At 41.0% G+C, this 17106-nt stretch overlaps 1 protein-coding gene across 1 annotated transcript in view; it reads left to right on the top strand.

Moving 5' to 3' along the window:
• LOC116833556 (fibrinogen-like protein 1) overlaps window positions 1–17106 on the top strand; it is a 29976-nt gene that overhangs the window by 10442 nt on the left and 2428 nt on the right. Inside the window, exons 3-7 of the mRNA XM_032795146.2 lie at window positions 8337–8547; window positions 9501–9660; window positions 12637–12734; window positions 12820–12908; window positions 16896–17086. Of these exons, the coding sequence (XP_032651037.1) occupies window positions 8337–8547; window positions 9501–9660; window positions 12637–12734; window positions 12820–12908; window positions 16896–17086 (749 nt within the window). The remainder of the gene's footprint in view (window positions 1–8336; window positions 8548–9500; window positions 9661–12636; window positions 12735–12819; window positions 12909–16895; window positions 17087–17106) is intronic.

The raw sequence follows: 17106 nt of genomic DNA, 5'->3' as shown, positions 1-17106 counted from the left end.
ACATTTCTGCTAACAAAGTGCTCAATCCTGTGAGTTGCCGCGACTCCTATTGACTTTGATTTTTCCACAATAAAGAAAAATACATGTTATTTATATGGAATATACTTTCTCACCTAGTTTGTTATGATATAAATGTTGGGCCATTGATATTTTAAATGTGTTTTCTTAGAGGCACCTTTCTTGAGCTAACTTTCTATAACATTTAGGGTCAGATTCAGAATCCCTTACTCAGGCAGAATGGTATTTCATTACATGGCAGCTCAATGGCCCTGCATCTGGAGAAAAGTACTATTCAACCTGTCTAAAGCTATCAGAACTGATCCTGGAAGGTGCTATGAAGGTGCTCCAGAAAAACATCAGGCCTACTCCTGCATGCCCTTGCTCGCTTCAGTAGTCTTTACACACATAGGGAAAACAAATGCATTTAAAATAATAACTGTCAAAATTGCCATTTTTATGATAATATGAGAGAAAAATCTAAATAAGTAACACATTGTGTCTCTGTCATGCTGCCTTTCCACGTGGACACTCTTGGCTCTAGCTCATCCTTAAATCCCCATTTTGGAACTGAGGCCTGTTGGAACAGGCACAAGTAACCACAGCTTGTTTTCATAAACTAAGTTGACTTGATAGTACTGAGGATAGTGTGAAAATAGCCTTATGAAGAATAAACAACAGCTCTGTGGTCAGGGAAGAAACAGAGAAAACCAACCGGAGCAAACTGATTACTTCTTTTTTTCCCCCACTGGGGGTAAAAAGGCAGGCAGAGGAAAGCACAGCAACAGGTAGCCCAGGCAGTCTCTGGGTAAGTGTAAGGGGCAAGTTACGTTCCTACAGACCACAATAAGGAGTGACTTATTAACCCAATAGCTTTCCTTCCAAAGGTAGTATAGGGGCCTTAAGTACTCACAACCTGCTTTCAGTAAACCACAGAAAGGCTGTCCTAGACTAGCACTAAACTCATGACCCCACCTGCATTACATACTTAAGACTGGCACAAACAAACTCCTAGCTGGCAAATTAAAAATTGCTCATGCCCTTTGTCTTCCTAAACTGTTCACTGTTTGGGCCAGGTCCTTTGCCTGCTTCTATTTTTGGATGGCACCTCGCCCCTGGTGGGTGCAACTGCAAGGTGAATAATAAGGAAAACAAGAAAGCACCTGAGCGTAGCCGGCCTCTACATTTGACCTTTGTGTACAGTAAATTTCCTTACAAAATGGTAAATGTAACCTCACAGACGGTCCTGGAACAACTTGCTGTCTCTTACTCAAGGCAATGCCAACAGGGGGAGCATATTACTCTGTCGTCCAGCCCATAGTCCATATTCACATGCCTGGAATTCTCTGAAAGGACAGTTGGCCAGCAACTGTCAGTTCTTCCTGACACTGACCGGCCACTGGCTTCTCCAGTGGCAGGAGCGAGAATTTACATAGGAAACAAGAATTGCCAGACTGGATCAGACCCAAGGTCCATCAGGACCCTGTCTCAGATAGTGACCAGCAGCAGATGCTTCAGAGGAAAGTGTAAGAACCCTGCAGCAGGCAGATGTGGGGTGATCTGCCCACCCCCTCACACATATTAGGTCTCATCCTGATCTCAAATTGTTAGAGATTGGCTTACGCCTTGAAGCATGAGGTTTAATATCCCTTCCATAATGTTGTTAGCACTAACACTGAATAGCCTTAACATCCATATCAATGTCTAGTCCCTTTTTGAATCTTGTTAAATTCTTGGGCTCAATGACTTCCTGGGGCAGTGAATTCTGTAGTCTAATTACAGGAGGAAAAAAATTTCCTTTTATCAGTTTTGAATTGGTCATCTTTTAATTTCATTGAAGATTTCCTTGTTCTTGTGTTATGGGACAAACAGAGCAGAAGCTCCTGATCTACCTTCTCTAGACCATTAACTTTTTCCATAAACTTTTGTGATATCTAGATGGCACATCAGGAACTTAGTGGGTATTAATATCACTGGAGGCTTAAACCCTCTGTTTGTGCACCCAGTGAGTAGGATAAACTTCCGCACTCAGGACTGGTGCTAGTGTTTTTAGCGCCCTAGGCGCACGGCCATTTCGCCGCCCCACGCGCTGGTCCCGCGGCTCTGGTGGACCTGCCACAGTCGTGCCTGCGGAGTGGGTCCGCTGGTCTGCGGCTCCGGTGGAGCTGCCGCAGCCGTGCCTGCAGGAGGTCCACCGGAGCCGCGGGAGCAGCGGACCGTCCGCAGGAATGCCTGCAGCAGCTCCTCTGTGTTATAGCAATAAAAACTAGCAAGATCTTAAAGGGGACAAGACATTTGTCACATTTATTGTAAATACCATAATAAAATAAAAGATAACAGCAAACAATGTTGTTTGGTTACTTTTCTATATTATATATATTATATATATATATATATATATATCCATTCACACAATCATTCATACAAGTTCTGTGTAGATATTATAGTTACCAGCCTAAAGTTGCTTGTGACAGAATACTGGCCAGGTACTCTGTACACAAGAGTGGAGCCGAGTCCGGGTCAGGTGCACCTGATGCTCCTGGAGGCTGGCAGCAGAACCATAGACTCAAAGTCCTCAGTCTTCAGAGTCCAGCTTTATAGGGATTTTTCCCTATGTTAGTTCATGGGAGTTGCTTCATTCTGCTGTTGTTAAATTAATCAGCAGGTGGCTGGCTCCATGTTGGCAGCAGAATGTTACCCAAAGTCTCTTATCTCACCCTTCTTTTTTACAGGCTTTTAGTTTGGATTCAAAGTCTATAGGTCTTGCTGTGTCACGCTGCCTTTGGGTTGGATTGATCACACCCGTCAATTGCAGGCGTGACTTTCAGCCTTGAACCTGGCTTTGATCTTCCTTCTGTTGTTCTTTTGTCCTTTTCTTTTTAGGGTGGATGCTTTTTACTTTGTTTCACTGTTGTCTAGGTCTTCAGCCGTTGGTAGTTGAACTTCACCTCATCAGGACAGGCTGGGGCTGGAGGTTGATTTTATCATCCATACATGCCTCATTCACACATCTAAACTAACTAATAAGATTACAGCAGGGTTTGCAAAAATGAAGGTTGGAGGAAGCTTTTACAAAATGGAGTGAGCGTTTTAAAATGGGGTTTGAATTACAATATGGCAAACAGTGAACAGAAGTTACAATGCAGGCAAGTGTAGTGAATGGTGAACAGAAGTTACATTAATAAAGTGAACAATTAAAAAACAATTTCATGTAATTGTTTTAAGCAGAACCAACATAACAGTTAGGATTACTAATAGGACAATGAGGGATGAAAATTATGTTAGAACTGCTGAGCCAGGTGGGCTGCTTCTACAACACTTTGCCCTTGATTTATGACCATTACAGTAGTTGTTGTCATGGTAGGCACAGGTGATCTGTTGCAAACAAATCAAACAATTATAACCAGATGAATATAACTAAAAAAAACCAGTACAACTGACTAAACATCAGATATAACCTAACACAAATCCAAACAATTTATAGTTATAATAACTGGGAATACAATAAAAAACCATATACATTACAATAATTGGTACATTGACAAATAAGATGAGTCCAAGTTTGATGCTGCAATAGCCATCAAACAATAAAAGTTACTGAGGTCAGGACCTTCTCAAGCACACACAACAAATGAGACTTTCTGAGGAGTACCACAGTTGTTATGCAAGGTTAAGCTGATTTGGACTTAAAACTAACATTAGTTGCTAAAAATGTTGCAGAATCCCTATTTTTAACAGTTGTTTTAAGAGGTTTCTGGGTACCTGAAAGATGGGGCCCTACAATTATGGCCAAGGTTTACAGGTTATAGGGGCCAGGAATACCTTTAGGGCTGGGGAAGTAGAACCAGAGTGCATAGAGGAAAGTGTGGAAATTAACAATACAAGCAAATGTAACTAACAATACAAATATATTAATAAAACCTAACAAAAAAATAAACCCGATGCACTGGGGATCAAAGTCTTTGGACACAAGTGGTGAATTGATAAGTTGGATGGACATGGGGGAAGTAGACAGAGGAAAAGACATTGCCCTGTCTAGTGTAGTATTCCTCTTTTTCTGGATCCAATGCTAGCACAGGACACCACTAGAGACAGACACAGAAATGTAACACAGAACATGCAACACAGACTTTGGTCGCACACTATAACCATGGGGTATTTATAGACTTTTCAGCTGGTACCAGCTCTTCCTGAGTTCTGGTTCAGAGCCAAAAGACAGAAGCTTAGAAACAAATTAGCACAGTGCTTCCCACATGGCAGACCCTGCTCAGTCTCTGCCACAGTGTGTTCAAGTACTTGGGACTGCACAGAATGCCTAATTAAGTGGTGCATTTCTTTGTGACTTTAGATTTTAGATTTTTTTCATTTAAAATTTCCAGCCACTACTGCCATGCCTGGAGGTCCTGAGGCCAGAACAGACCTGTGTTTACTGTTGCAATGGCATTCTTGGCCCTGGGAGGGGAATCTCCCCAAATATCCCCCTTCCCCTCAGTCCAGAGGGTCCCAAAAGTTCTGCCCCTTCTGGGCCGTCTCAAATGTTCTTTTTTTTTGATATTACTGCTGCTGTAAAGATGTGAGAGTGCTGTTTTTAACTCTCTCGTACCCAGCCTTAAGGGCACTTAACTAGGTTTGAGTACTACATACATTTTTATTTGTCTGCTTTTGCAGCAGAGGTTTGTAAATCTGGGTGCAGTTTTTCATTTTTAAAATTAGCCATTGAAGGAATACCTCATTACAGGTTTTCCAACAGAAGCCAAACTGACAGCATGCTTTCCTTTTTGATTGGAGTTGAGGGTTTATTTGGTGGTTATTTTTTTATATATAAGTACCTAGGCCATTTGAAGTTTGTTTAGTTTTTAAGGGATATTTCTCTATTTAGATAGTGGTTTCTTAAAAACATTTCCCTAACAGTTTGTGAACAACCCCCAAAACCAATCATATGATAAATAAATTAATATTAAGCACTATAACCCACTAATATTTTAAAGAGCAGCATATAACGGTTATAGTTTGTACATATTTTACTTCTTTCCATGTTTCCCAGGGGTCTCCAAGCCTCTTTTTCCCAGATGTGGCCATTACTTTCCAATTTTTCTACCCCTTTTTCAATTGGAATAGTTTCTCCTGTTTAGAGATATTTTTCTTTTTACAGGCTGTTAGGGTGAGGGTAGCTGTCATTACCAAGCATCCCACAGCAGCCAGATCCTGCCCCAGCGTCTCTTTTTGTTGCATTTGGGGTTTACATATGAGGATATCAGTGGGCCAATCTATCCTCTAGGTCTGAAATGGTTGCAGATATCTGCAAGGTCTTGTTCGGTGCAAGGAACTGTCCCATATTTCTGAAGGATTTGTTTAAAAGGCATTATCTTTTTAATAAGGTGAGGTTAGAAGCTTACTTTTGACTTCATTTCTTCCTCTCGGGACTGTTTTTCCCTTAGCCTTTTCCTTAAGACATTTGTTTAATTTGTTTCAGCGAGCAGCACCCTCCACAGGCATGGACTGCGGCAGGATCCACCGGAGCGCCTGCCGCCGCCCCCCCCCCCCCCCCCAACTGGCAAAATGGCACCCCCCCAATAATCCTGGTATGCCCTTAGGCAAATGTGCCTAGTTCCGCCTTAAATGAAAAGCGCCGGCCCTCGTCCGCCACTTCTACGCTCACCCCTGACTTGTGAGCAACCATTTTTGGTAGTGGTAGGAAAGTAGTTTCTTCTCTGACTTTACTCCTGCGTTTCCTTCCTCTTACGTTCTCCTCTCTCTCCTGTCCCTGAAATTCTTTTTCTAACTTTTTCCTTACTTTCTTTTTTTTTTTTTCTTATGTCTTCTTTTTTTTTCTCTCTTCTACTTTTCTTCGCCTAATGTCTCCTCTTTCTCCTTATTTTTTTTTCTTTTTTTCCCTTATCCTCATCTTCTTCTGTTGTTTTTTCTCTTCCTTTTTTTTATTTTTTTTTTTTTCCTTCTTCTTTACCTTCTTCTGACAACTTTATTCTTCTGATACTCACTCTGTCTCGTCCTCTATACTCCAACTTCTTCTCCTCTCTTTTTTTTTTTTTCCGATGCTTCGCTCTATCCTTTCTATTTTGTTTCAGTGTTTCTTTTCTCCTCTTTTTTTTATCCAACACCTCTTTTTTTTTTTTTTTTTTTGTTTCTTTTTTTCTGCACTTTTTTTTTTCTCTTACCCTGCTTTTCTTCTTTTTTTTTTTTTTTTTCTCTTATTTTTTGTCTCTTCTTATTTCTCCTGCTTCTCTTCATTTCTTCTTTTTTTTTTTCTCCTATTTTTTCTCCTCAGAGTTTTTTTTTTTTTTCCCTTTTCTTTTTTCTATTACCTCTCTCCGTTCCTTCTCTAGTTCTTCTCTCTCTTCTCCTTGGCTTCTTACTCTCTTCTCTCTCTATCACTTGTCTTCTCCCTTCCTCCTTTCTTGCCTCCTCTTATACACTGTCTTGCTTTTTTCCCTTTTTTTTTTCTTTTCCTTCTCCTCTTCATTCCCCTTTTTTCTCTTTTTTTTTTTTCCTTTTTTTTTTTTTTCTTTCCTGTAATCCTAATCCTCTTCCTTTGTCTCTTTACTTCTCTTTCGTTTGCCTTTTTCTTTTTCCTTTTTTTTTCTTCCTTTTTGCTTTCTCCTCTTTCCCTCCCTCCTACTCTGCCTTTCTTTTTCCTTCTTCCTCTTATCTATCCCTTCTAGCCGTCCTCAACCTCATTCTCTTCTATTTCCTCTTCGCTAGTTTGACTTTTTTTTTCTTACTTTTCTTTCTTCTTACCTTTTTTCTCCTCTTGTTCTAACTTATTAGTTTATTCTGCCTCTTCTTCTTTTTTTCCTTGACTCTTCTCTTTCTTCTCACTCTCTTTTCTCTCGATTTCTCTATTCCGAACACTTCTCTTCCGCAGTTTCTCTCTCGAAGTTGTTGCTGTTACTTCTTCCTCTCCTCCCGGTCTAAGATGACTTACGCCCTCGCTCTGCTTTCCCTCCTTCGCACTGTCGTTCTCTTGCCTTTCTCTCTCCTATGTTGTGCTATTCACTTCTTTCTACTTCCTTCTGTTTCTTTCTCTCTTCCTGTTCTTCTGGTTTCTTTTTTCTGTCCCCTCCTCCTTCTTCTTTTCTTTTTTTTTTTGTGACCTCTCGTCTATCTTTTCTTTTCTGTTGCTCGCTCTCGTCCTCTCGTTGTTGACTTTCGATCTTTCTTCTCTCTTTTCTATCTCTTTCTCTCTGCTCTATATTTCACTCGCTTCCGTCGTTCTAGTTCCTAGTCTGTCCGTTATCTGTGTCTTGCACTGACTCTCGCTCTGTTTCTTCTTCTGCTTACTATCGTTACTGGCTTTTTCGTGCTCTCCTCTTCTCCCCCCCCCCCCCCGGCAAAATGCCACCCCCCAATAATCCTGGTGCCCTAGGCAATTGCCTAGGCCGCCTAAATGAAAGCGCCGGCCCTGTCCGCACTCTACCTCACCCCTGACTTGGAGCAACCATTTTTGGTAGTGGTAGGAAGGTAGTTCTGTCATTAACATCAATAGGTTTCTGTGGTGGTTTCTTGAGTCTGGGTCAAGTTGTTAGCCCACCTAAATCAATGTATGGTTTCAGAAGAAATCTAAAGGCTTGGCATAACTTTGAAGCCAAACTAGACTCAGCTTCACTTGGAATTTTTAGAGTCATTCAACCCCACTACTCCACGCAAACTTCAGGCTGTGCAAATCCATGTAATAAGACTCTGTTGCTTAGTTTGCTATAACTTTTTCTTAAGGAATACAGCAATATGAGCTTCTGGTTTGATTCTCACCGAAAATGTTTTTCCTAGTGAATTCTGCTTTTGGTGATGCCAGTGTAAATCTCAAGTAACTCTAGTGATTTAGATGGAGTTACTGCAGATTTATACCAGAGTAACTGTGAGTGGATTCTGTCCCTTTATCTTTCACTTTTACAATAAGAGGTCTCAGAATTCTGCATCCTTACAGGATCTCTGGGGCTGCAATGTGAGATCCATATTTTGCCACTCAGTACCTTACTTTGCAAATAAGTCCACTGATTTCATTAAAAGATAGCAGAGTTGAGCACCAGTTGTCCAAAGTCACTTTCTGATGGGCCAGTTAGTTAATGCTGCACTGCTGGAATCTCTTTGCCAAAATCAGCACAAAAAACCCTTCCTCATTGGGCTCAATTCATCTGCCATGTAGGCTGTGCTGTAATAATTTAGAGACAAAAATAATAGCCCTCTTTACCCAGTTAGATGTTTTAAATTTGGATCCCCTTGCCTCCTCAAGATAGATGTATGTGTTTGGATCATTAAGAGCTACAGACTTTCTCTCTATTGTTATCACTTTAATTACATCATGCCTCTTTTTTCCCCCTTAGGATAAGGACCTCTGCCTGTTAGACAACACTAAATTACAACAGAGGCTAAAACTGCTCCAAGACTTGCTTCAGTTGTGTGAATTACAGCTGAAGGACATCTTGGGGAACAACTATCATAGAACAAAGAGCAAGATCTTCTCAGCCAGGAGGAGCATACAGCCTGAAATCCTTTTACCCACAACCAGTGGAAACTTGATAGTCTACGATCAAGGTAGATGTTGCAGAAGAATATAATAGACACTATCACTTCAGCATATCGAAATATTTATTTTTTGCTGCAATGTTCCATTTATAAACAGATAGGCATATTTATATCTTATCCACTTCCCTTAACAAAATCCACAGGAAATTTATCTCTTTAAAAATGCTTAATCTAAAATATGTACTATCTATTATATGCATTGGAGGGTTAAGGGTAGATCCATGGCCCCAGGCCACTGACCTGGTGCATCATCTCGGGCAAGTCACTTTATTTCCCTGTACTTCTCTTCCTCACCTACACTCTGCCTGTCTCATTCACTTAGCTCTTTGGGGGCAAGGACTGTATTTCACTATGTTTTTGTACAGCACCTGGCACAATGGTCCATGGGCACGATTTCTGTTGGGCAACAGATCAATATTGCAGAAGCACACAATGACAGAATGATATTGTTTTGCAATTGTCACAACATCAAACCTTTTCGCCCTAGGCTAAAATTTTCAAAACTAGGGGACCTAAATTAGAGTCTGAAATCCTGATTTCAACTCTTAAATCAGTGGCCTGATATCAGGGACTTCAATGGGAGCTGAGGATTTCACAGCACAGAATAGAGGAAGAATCTAAGTTAAAGGTGACTTAGGTTGAGATGATGGTGATAAACTCTTCTGAGTCTTCTGCACTACAGCTTCTGCTGCTATTACCATTGGTGAGGCTGCAAAAGATGGGTCCTGAATTTGCTAATCTAGATGCATCCTGGCGGGCCAAACTGTGTTACAATTTTTGCTAGAACCATATTTAAACATTGTTTTACAAATTCAACTCCCAGCCCAGCCAGAGTGGGACCATACAGAAGAGCTAGAAATCATTGTCCTAAGACAAACTTCTATGGATGATTTCTCTTGACTAATGTCAGCTATTTGCTCTTCCATGACTACTGTTTTATGAAGCAATACTATTCTGCTCAGATTGCTCTGCAGTGTTTAACAGCAGAAAAATTGAAAATGGATACTACCGGATCAGGCCCAGAGCAGACCGAGAACCTTTTCTGGCGTACTGTGACATGTCTGATGGAGGGGGATGGACTGTAATACAGCGACGCAGTAATGGCAAAGAGAATTTCGACAGGTATGTGGTGTGGTTAATATTTCAGTGGGGATTTAAATTATTCCATTAAGAATTGCTGTGATTTTTAAATTCTGTCCAACCTCTGATGGCACCTTACTGTCAAAGGCTGCTATTTTAGGCTCCAATCCTACAAATATGCACTCATGCATTTAGTCATTAGCAGATATGAGGGAACAATGAGTTTTTCTGTTCAGGGGCTGAATCAAAAAATCTGGGAAAAAAATCTGGTTCGATTTGAACAAAAAAAAATTTTCATAATTTTTCATCCAATTGAAGAACACAAAAAAATGATTTTGAATTGACTGAAACATTTCAATTCAATTCAGAATGATTGTTTTCCAATTTTTCAATTTGTTTTGAGTTGATTGAAACGTTGGGGCTGTCTCCACATTAATTTTTTTCCTAGGTTTTGTTTTGATTCAGCTGTTTCAGGTGCACTTCATCCTTCTTATTGTGTTATATTTGTTTTTGAAATTGGCCAAATTTGAAATCAAAATGCTGTTTTGACTCTAAAAGTTGAAACAGAACATTTCAATTCATTCAGAAAAAGTCGTTTCAACCAAATCTATTTGTCGAATTCAACCCAAATTCAATTAATAGTTTCAGGGACCAAAAATTGCACTTTTGAATGGAAAAACAATTTGTTGAAAAAAATTCACTCAGTTCTAGTCCTTATTGATTAGAAGTATTTGCACAAATAAGGACAACCTATGGGAGTAACCATCTGCTATCAACCGATTAAACGATATATCCTCTCTCATATCATGAAAACTATTAAGGCTCAATGTACTATTTACTCCCTCTTCCAGAATGTTAACGAAGATGCTAAATAAGACTGGTCTAGATTGTCTTGGCTGAAAGCCACAGGAAGATGGCTCTTACATGGAGATTTACAAAAAGCCTCCTCCTGCCACTTTCAACCTGACAATCTGGTCCATTGATTGGTGTTTTGATCAGTCTTATTTAACATCTTCATTCATGATGTGGAAGAGGAAATAAACAGTAGAGCTAGGGATAACTGAGTTTTTGGTTCAGGCACTGAACCAAAATATCTGAAAACATTTTCATTCCGAGTTGACTCAAATTTTTTTGTTTTTTCTTGACAAAACGAAATGAAAAACTAATTTTTGAGGTGGAGAAGAGAGGGGTATGAATGAATGATTATTTTGTCCTCAAACAAAATATTTTGTTTAGGTTTGGGGTTTTTTTACCCATCTCCTTTTTAAAGACAAATCTAGTTAAATTTCAAATTAAATGTCATTTCAAAATGAAAAGTCAGAATGTTTCATATTGATAATGCAGAAATGAAACATTTTGACTTTTTCAGAATTTTTCCCTCCATTTTTATTCTGCTGAAACTATTCGCCAAATTCGACCCAAAATTGCATTTGGCAGAGAATAAATCATTGGATGAAAAAAAATTGCCCAGCTCTACTAAACAGTATGTTAATGAAATCTGAAAAGCATACTAAATTGGAAGGATCATTGAATATTAATGGGGATATAGAAATAACACAGAGGAATCTAGAGAGAAAAAAACCAGGGGCAGAACGTAACAGAAGAAGATTCATCTTGGAAAAATGCAGCCTACGTAATCTGATGAAAAATAATTCAAAAGACATATATTTGAAGGGAGGGACAGAACAGGCAAGTAGTGATGCTGCAAGACAAATAGGGGTGACAGTGGATCCAAATTACACATGGGTTTGAAATGGGATATGGATACAATACAGGCCAATGTATTCCACCTATACCCCCACCAAAGCAGAGACTTTTGCACTTTGGGGAAGGGGGGTAAAATGAGGCCCAGACAAGGCCACCTTTCCCCCAGCCAATTCCCCCTCCAGACCAAGAATTGTGCAGGGAGACACCCCACATATCCACACGCTTGGGGTACTAGGATCCAGGCAGCGCTTCCCCTCCTCCTTGTTAAGTGGCCAGAGACTCCCGCTGGTGGGACCAGAAGTAGCCAAAGCTAGGACCAATACTGTGGAATGTACTCCAACTTTCTCTGCCCTGTGCTGATTGGTTGTTGGCTCCAACATTCCCCCTTTCCCCTCTGTCTCTTCACCTGCCTCTCTTACCCTCATCTCCCCTGCCCTGTCCCCTTGACTCCCCCATCCCTTTTCTTTCCACTTAGCTGATCCACTCCTAACTCAGCCCATTTACCCCCCCACCCAAAAAGTGGAATTAACATGCCAAAAAGTGGAATTAACATGAATTTGCCACCATCACACTGATCACCCCATTTGTGTGTTCTATCTCTTCCACTACCCTGTGTCTGTCTTGTCTATTTGGATTATAAACTCTCCAGGGCAGGGCTTGTCTACTACTTTCTTTTTGTATGATGCCTAGCACAATGGAGACCTGATTTTGGGACAATGGGGACACCTGAGGCACTGCCATAATAAATGAGATTAATAATAATAACTTGAGACATTATCACTACCTTTTGTTTGCAGCTTTTTAGCCAGTTTTCAGTTCATTATTATATTGGATAGTAGTCCTGAGTTTGCAGGGTGCTTAAGAGTGCAAGGCAGAATTCTTGTAACTTGTAAGGAGACAATTTGAATTAATTACTTAAGATTTTGTGAGGTTCATTGTCAGCTGCTTTACTAAAAGACAAATCTAGGACATCTACTGCATTCCATCTGTCCAGTAACTTTTGACCGGCTTCTGCAAGCACTGTACCTGGCAGTGTTAGCAGGATTGAACCCACTGCAAGCGAGTGAGAGAGAGTAATATGTAAAGCAGTCAACATTGTTTAGTATTTATTTATAATGAGCTGCTATAAATCTGTCTTGTTTCTTATGCTTTGAATAGGATATGTAAGAAAAATGTTTCTATAGAGAAAGCCAAAGATTCACTTGTCAGGAGATTTCACAATAATAGGGTGACTGAGATTGTTAGATACAAACTCCCTAATCTCAGCATTCTACATAGAGGGCTGAAATTGGTAGTTGTATCTCGCTTCAGGAAATGGGCTGATTACAAACAAGGATTTGGACAGTTCCAGGGCAAGAATGACGAATACTGGCTGGGCAATGAGCACATTTATGATCTGCTGGTTAGAGGTAAGGGTATTATTCTATCTGCACAACTTCTTAACTAGTTGTATTGTGAAGTACTAATCTAATGAGATTCTGCATTATAATCCAGAGGAAAACTCACTAAAAATTGACCTGATGGACTGGCATGGAGAAAGACGATATGCAATCTATGAAAACTTTCAGATCAAGAATGAGCAGGTAAGAAATTGAGACAATAGTGATTTGTTTGTTATTGCAGGGAGAGGGTTCTATTTGACTTTTAGTACAGTCCTGCTGAGATCTTAATAATAAAGTTCTGCAAAACTCATCCATTTTGTTCACAGGGGTCCATATCAACTAGAGACAGGACCAAGCCACAAAGAGCCTAAATGTGAACTTTTGAAAAGTTCAGTTTCAGTTAGATTCAGTATTTTGGTTTGGCCCATTACAGAGAGAAGGGGCAGCAGAGAAGCTTGATAGCAGATCAGAAAATGAATTTTTCCAGAGCTTGGAGGTATTCAGACGTGGGGCATTGATTCATCTCAATTGTGCATCTTTGTTTAAGGTTAATTTCATATAAGTTTGTACCCTGTGAGTTTTGTTTGGGCTTCAGATTTGAATGATTGCAGAAACTCAAAGCAAAATTCAACCAAAACCGCCAAGTTTTGTCTGGTTTGGGGTCAGAATATGAAAACAACATTTTACATGGTTCACACCTGAAAACCTGAAATAGGCCAAAGTTCACTCCAAATTTGGTTCAATTTTGCTGGCATTTGATGTAGGTTTGCTTGTTACTTGGCCCAAGTTCACCAAAAGTTTTGCCACCCTCACTAGACCTTCTGGAGAACCTGTCCACATTTCAAGTTTTGTTATGAAAGTTTAGGACAAGTCCATTTCAATCAGTGGTAAAAGCAAATTTTATGAAAGAAAAAACCTACAGTTATTACACATCTATTATCAGTCTCATTCCAGGACTACTGTGTTCATCACTGTAGTATCTGAGCACTTTCCAGTGGTGCAGTATGCGACATGGCCACACATATATCATGGGTTGTTTGTTCTCCCATACTCCCCCCAGAGGGAGAAGCATGTTCAGTGGAGTGATTTGGTTTGGTAGGATGTGGGTGTTGGGTATTTTCGGGTTCTGTTTATTTTTTTATATAAATATACCTGGTTTTGTGCATTCATGTTAGAGAAGGCAAGATCAAAGAGATGTGCCTGGCAGTTGGAGTGAAAGGTAGTGAGATTTGTGATGCTCCATAGTTCCTGGGGGAGTTCATTCCACAGTCTTGGACTGGCCCACGGAGAAGGCTGTCTCTCTCACACACAAGCTTCACTCTTATTATTGAGAGCTCTGTTGTGCCAAAGGAGCATAGTTGCAGACCACAGTTTTTGTCCTGGAGCATTATCTGATCTTTTAAGTATACTGGGCCCACACCTTGGAGCACTTTGAACATAAGGATCAAGACCCTGAACTTAATTTGAACTCCTGTTAGAAGCCAGGGTAGAGAATGGAGGACAGGTTTGCTATGATCTCGGTAGTCGGTGTGCCAAGGAAATGCACTGCAGTGTTCTGAATTAATTTAAGTTTCCAAGTGCTGAAGGCTTCATGAATAGGTATATTGCATTTCTGTAATTCAGCCAAGAGGTGGTGAAGGTCTGAACAACTGAGGCCAGGTCTTTATCTGCCAGGATGGGATGGAGTGTCTACCCAAGTGGAGATGGTAGAAAGCATTATTAATGGATTTTGCTAGACTCCTATAGACTGAATTGACCAATTGTGGATGTGTATCCACCAGCATCAATCTGTCAGCTTCAGCCAACTGTTTTTCATCCAAGAGCTGATCTCATCCAAGCACTGGAGCATCTTGGTGGTGTGGTCGTATGTGGTGAAGGATAGATAGAGCTGTGAGTCATAGGCGTATTGCTGGCACTTGAGTCCATGTTGTATGACTGCATATAGATGTTGAATAGGACTTGAGAGAGAACTGATCCTTGTGGGATTGTACAAGTGAGAGGTCTAGTGATGGAGGTGCAGTAAAATGTTGAGCATACTATCAGCATAACACAAATCAATGAAGTGCAGTTTCCCATTACTACTTTTTGGTGTGTTCTCTCAGGAAAAACTCAAAGCATTTTAGCACATTACCCTGAACCCTGGCCACCTCTTGCAGGCAAGTCTGCAGAATCTCATGTGTTGAATGCTGTGCAGAGGTCCAGAAGGATGGGAATAGATATGTGTTCTATCCATTGACAGCAGGAGATTATCCATCTGTGCCACTAAGGTGGTTTTGATTCCAGGTCCTGGCCTGAAACCAGATTGTGCTGGATCTAGAATGTTAGCTTCCATTAGATGAGCTTGTAGCTGGTCTTTTGCTAGCTTAAGAGAATAAGAATGGCCATACTGGATCAGACCAGTGGTCCATCTATCCTATCTTCTGACAGCTGCCAGTGACAGATGCTTCAGAGGGAATGATCAGTACATGGCAATTATTGAGTGCATCAATCCTCTGCCTTCCAGTCCCAGTTTCTGTCAGTCAGTGGTTTAGGAATGCTCGGAGCACCTCTGACCATGTTGGCTAATAGTCATTGATGGACCTATCCTCCATGACATTATCTTATTCTTTTTTGAACCCTTCTCTGTGAGCTTGCTCAGGAATCGGAGCTTTGACACCAGGTGCGGGCTAGGACTGAAGTATCCAGGGTGAGTTTCTTCAGTGTTGGTTAGACTATCGTGTGTTTGAAGGAGGAAGAGAAGATTCTTTCTCTAAATGAGACACTGACTATTTCATTCAGGAGTGGCACCAGTTGTTCATGATTTTCTTTCACAAGCCAGAAGGGGCCTGTGTCAGATCCACAAGTCTTGGGTCAAGACTACTTTAGGGTGTCCATAACTCCTTCAGGAGAGAATGTACTGAACTCTGGGAATGCAGGAGGGCTGTTGGTTGGTGGGTATAGGCAGAGCAGATCCATACTGTTTACGATGGCTTCCTGAATATGCATGATCTTTTCAGAGAAGCAGGATGATAGATTTTTGCTATACTTGGTGCTCTGTTTTGATGCAGGCTATAGGCACTCAGGACTGACTGACTAAGAGGTTTATCACCCTGGATGACTCCTTGGGGCAGGATTTGGCAGACTCAATGGACACTGATAGGAAGATTCTCTTGGCCTGTTCTTCTTTGCATATGTGTAACGTGCCTCAGGTGGCACGTGATCAGGATTCATCACCACATTTGGTCCACTGTTTGGATCATTAGCTTCCCTGGACCGGGTACTGATGGGGAGCACAACATGTCTTAGGCTTTGAGGAATTTGTTGTTTCATCCTGTCTGAATCAGCCTTTGTTTTCCATCACTGGCACTCGAGTTTCTGCCCCTCTTCAACCACTGCAAGGTATCAGAAAACCAAGGAGATCTGTGTGGGCAATGGGGAGGAAGGGGCTGCATAGGAGCCAGCGTAACAGTGGCCAAGGCCAGTGTAGAATGGTAATGATTCACCAGGTCCTTGACACCTCATGCTGTGGGTGGGGTGCTGTTGTCCTTCAGCAAGCTTTGCAATTTGTTGGAGTCCATGAGTTTTTATGGTCAAATCAGACTCATTGGTCTTTCTTGTTGGCTAGATGCTGGAAGGTTCTCTGGCCACTGCCTTAATGAGGTGATGGGTTGTCCAAAAGAGTGGCTGGGTTATGATGTCCTCTGTCTTGACAGCTAGGCTGCAAATCAGGTCCAGAGCGTGACCAGCTGTGAGGCTGGACCAGAGATGATCTGTGAAAGTCCTAGGGAGGCAAGAGAGGAGATGAATTTTTGGACTTTTGCATCTGCAACCTTTTTCAATGTATGCGTTGATATCTTCCAAGATGACAAGTCTGGAGTATTTCACCACCATTGCCCCTCAAGCCACTCTTCTAATTTCTAGGTATTCCTGCCAGGATCAGACAATTTGTATCATGTAGGTGTTGAAAGAGAATAATACTTGTAGCCTTAGTAGCAGGAGAGCAACTTGGCAGTATATTTGGTAGATTAGATGGGGTTTTGGCCCAGGGCTAATATAAAAAAGAATAAGACCAAAATCATTTTTTACTTCAGTGGAGTTATACCTGGGATTAATTTGGCCCACAGCATATTGCAGAAAACAATTATGAACTTTAAAAAAGAAATAAAAGTCTGCTGCTAACAGAGAAATGTTTACATTTAACTCTTGCAGGACAATTACAGGTTATGGGTTGGCACTTATTCTGGTAATGCTGGTGATGCTCTGTCTGGAGGGAGTAACTTTGAAGAACAGTGGTCAGCATCACTCAGTGGGATGCCGTTCTCCACATCAGACAAGGATCATGACAGATTCCTAGCAGGCAACTGTGCACAAGAGAACAAGTGTGGCTGGTGGTTTAACAGGTATAGGAGGAAGTTGACTG

The sequence above is a fragment of the Chelonoidis abingdonii genome, chromosome 1 (assembly GCF_003597395.2).
Source record: "Chelonoidis abingdonii isolate Lonesome George chromosome 1, CheloAbing_2.0, whole genome shotgun sequence".
Taxonomy (NCBI): domain Eukaryota; kingdom Metazoa; phylum Chordata; order Testudines; family Testudinidae; genus Chelonoidis; species Chelonoidis abingdonii.
This window is presented reverse-complemented; position numbering and strand designations above follow the sequence as displayed.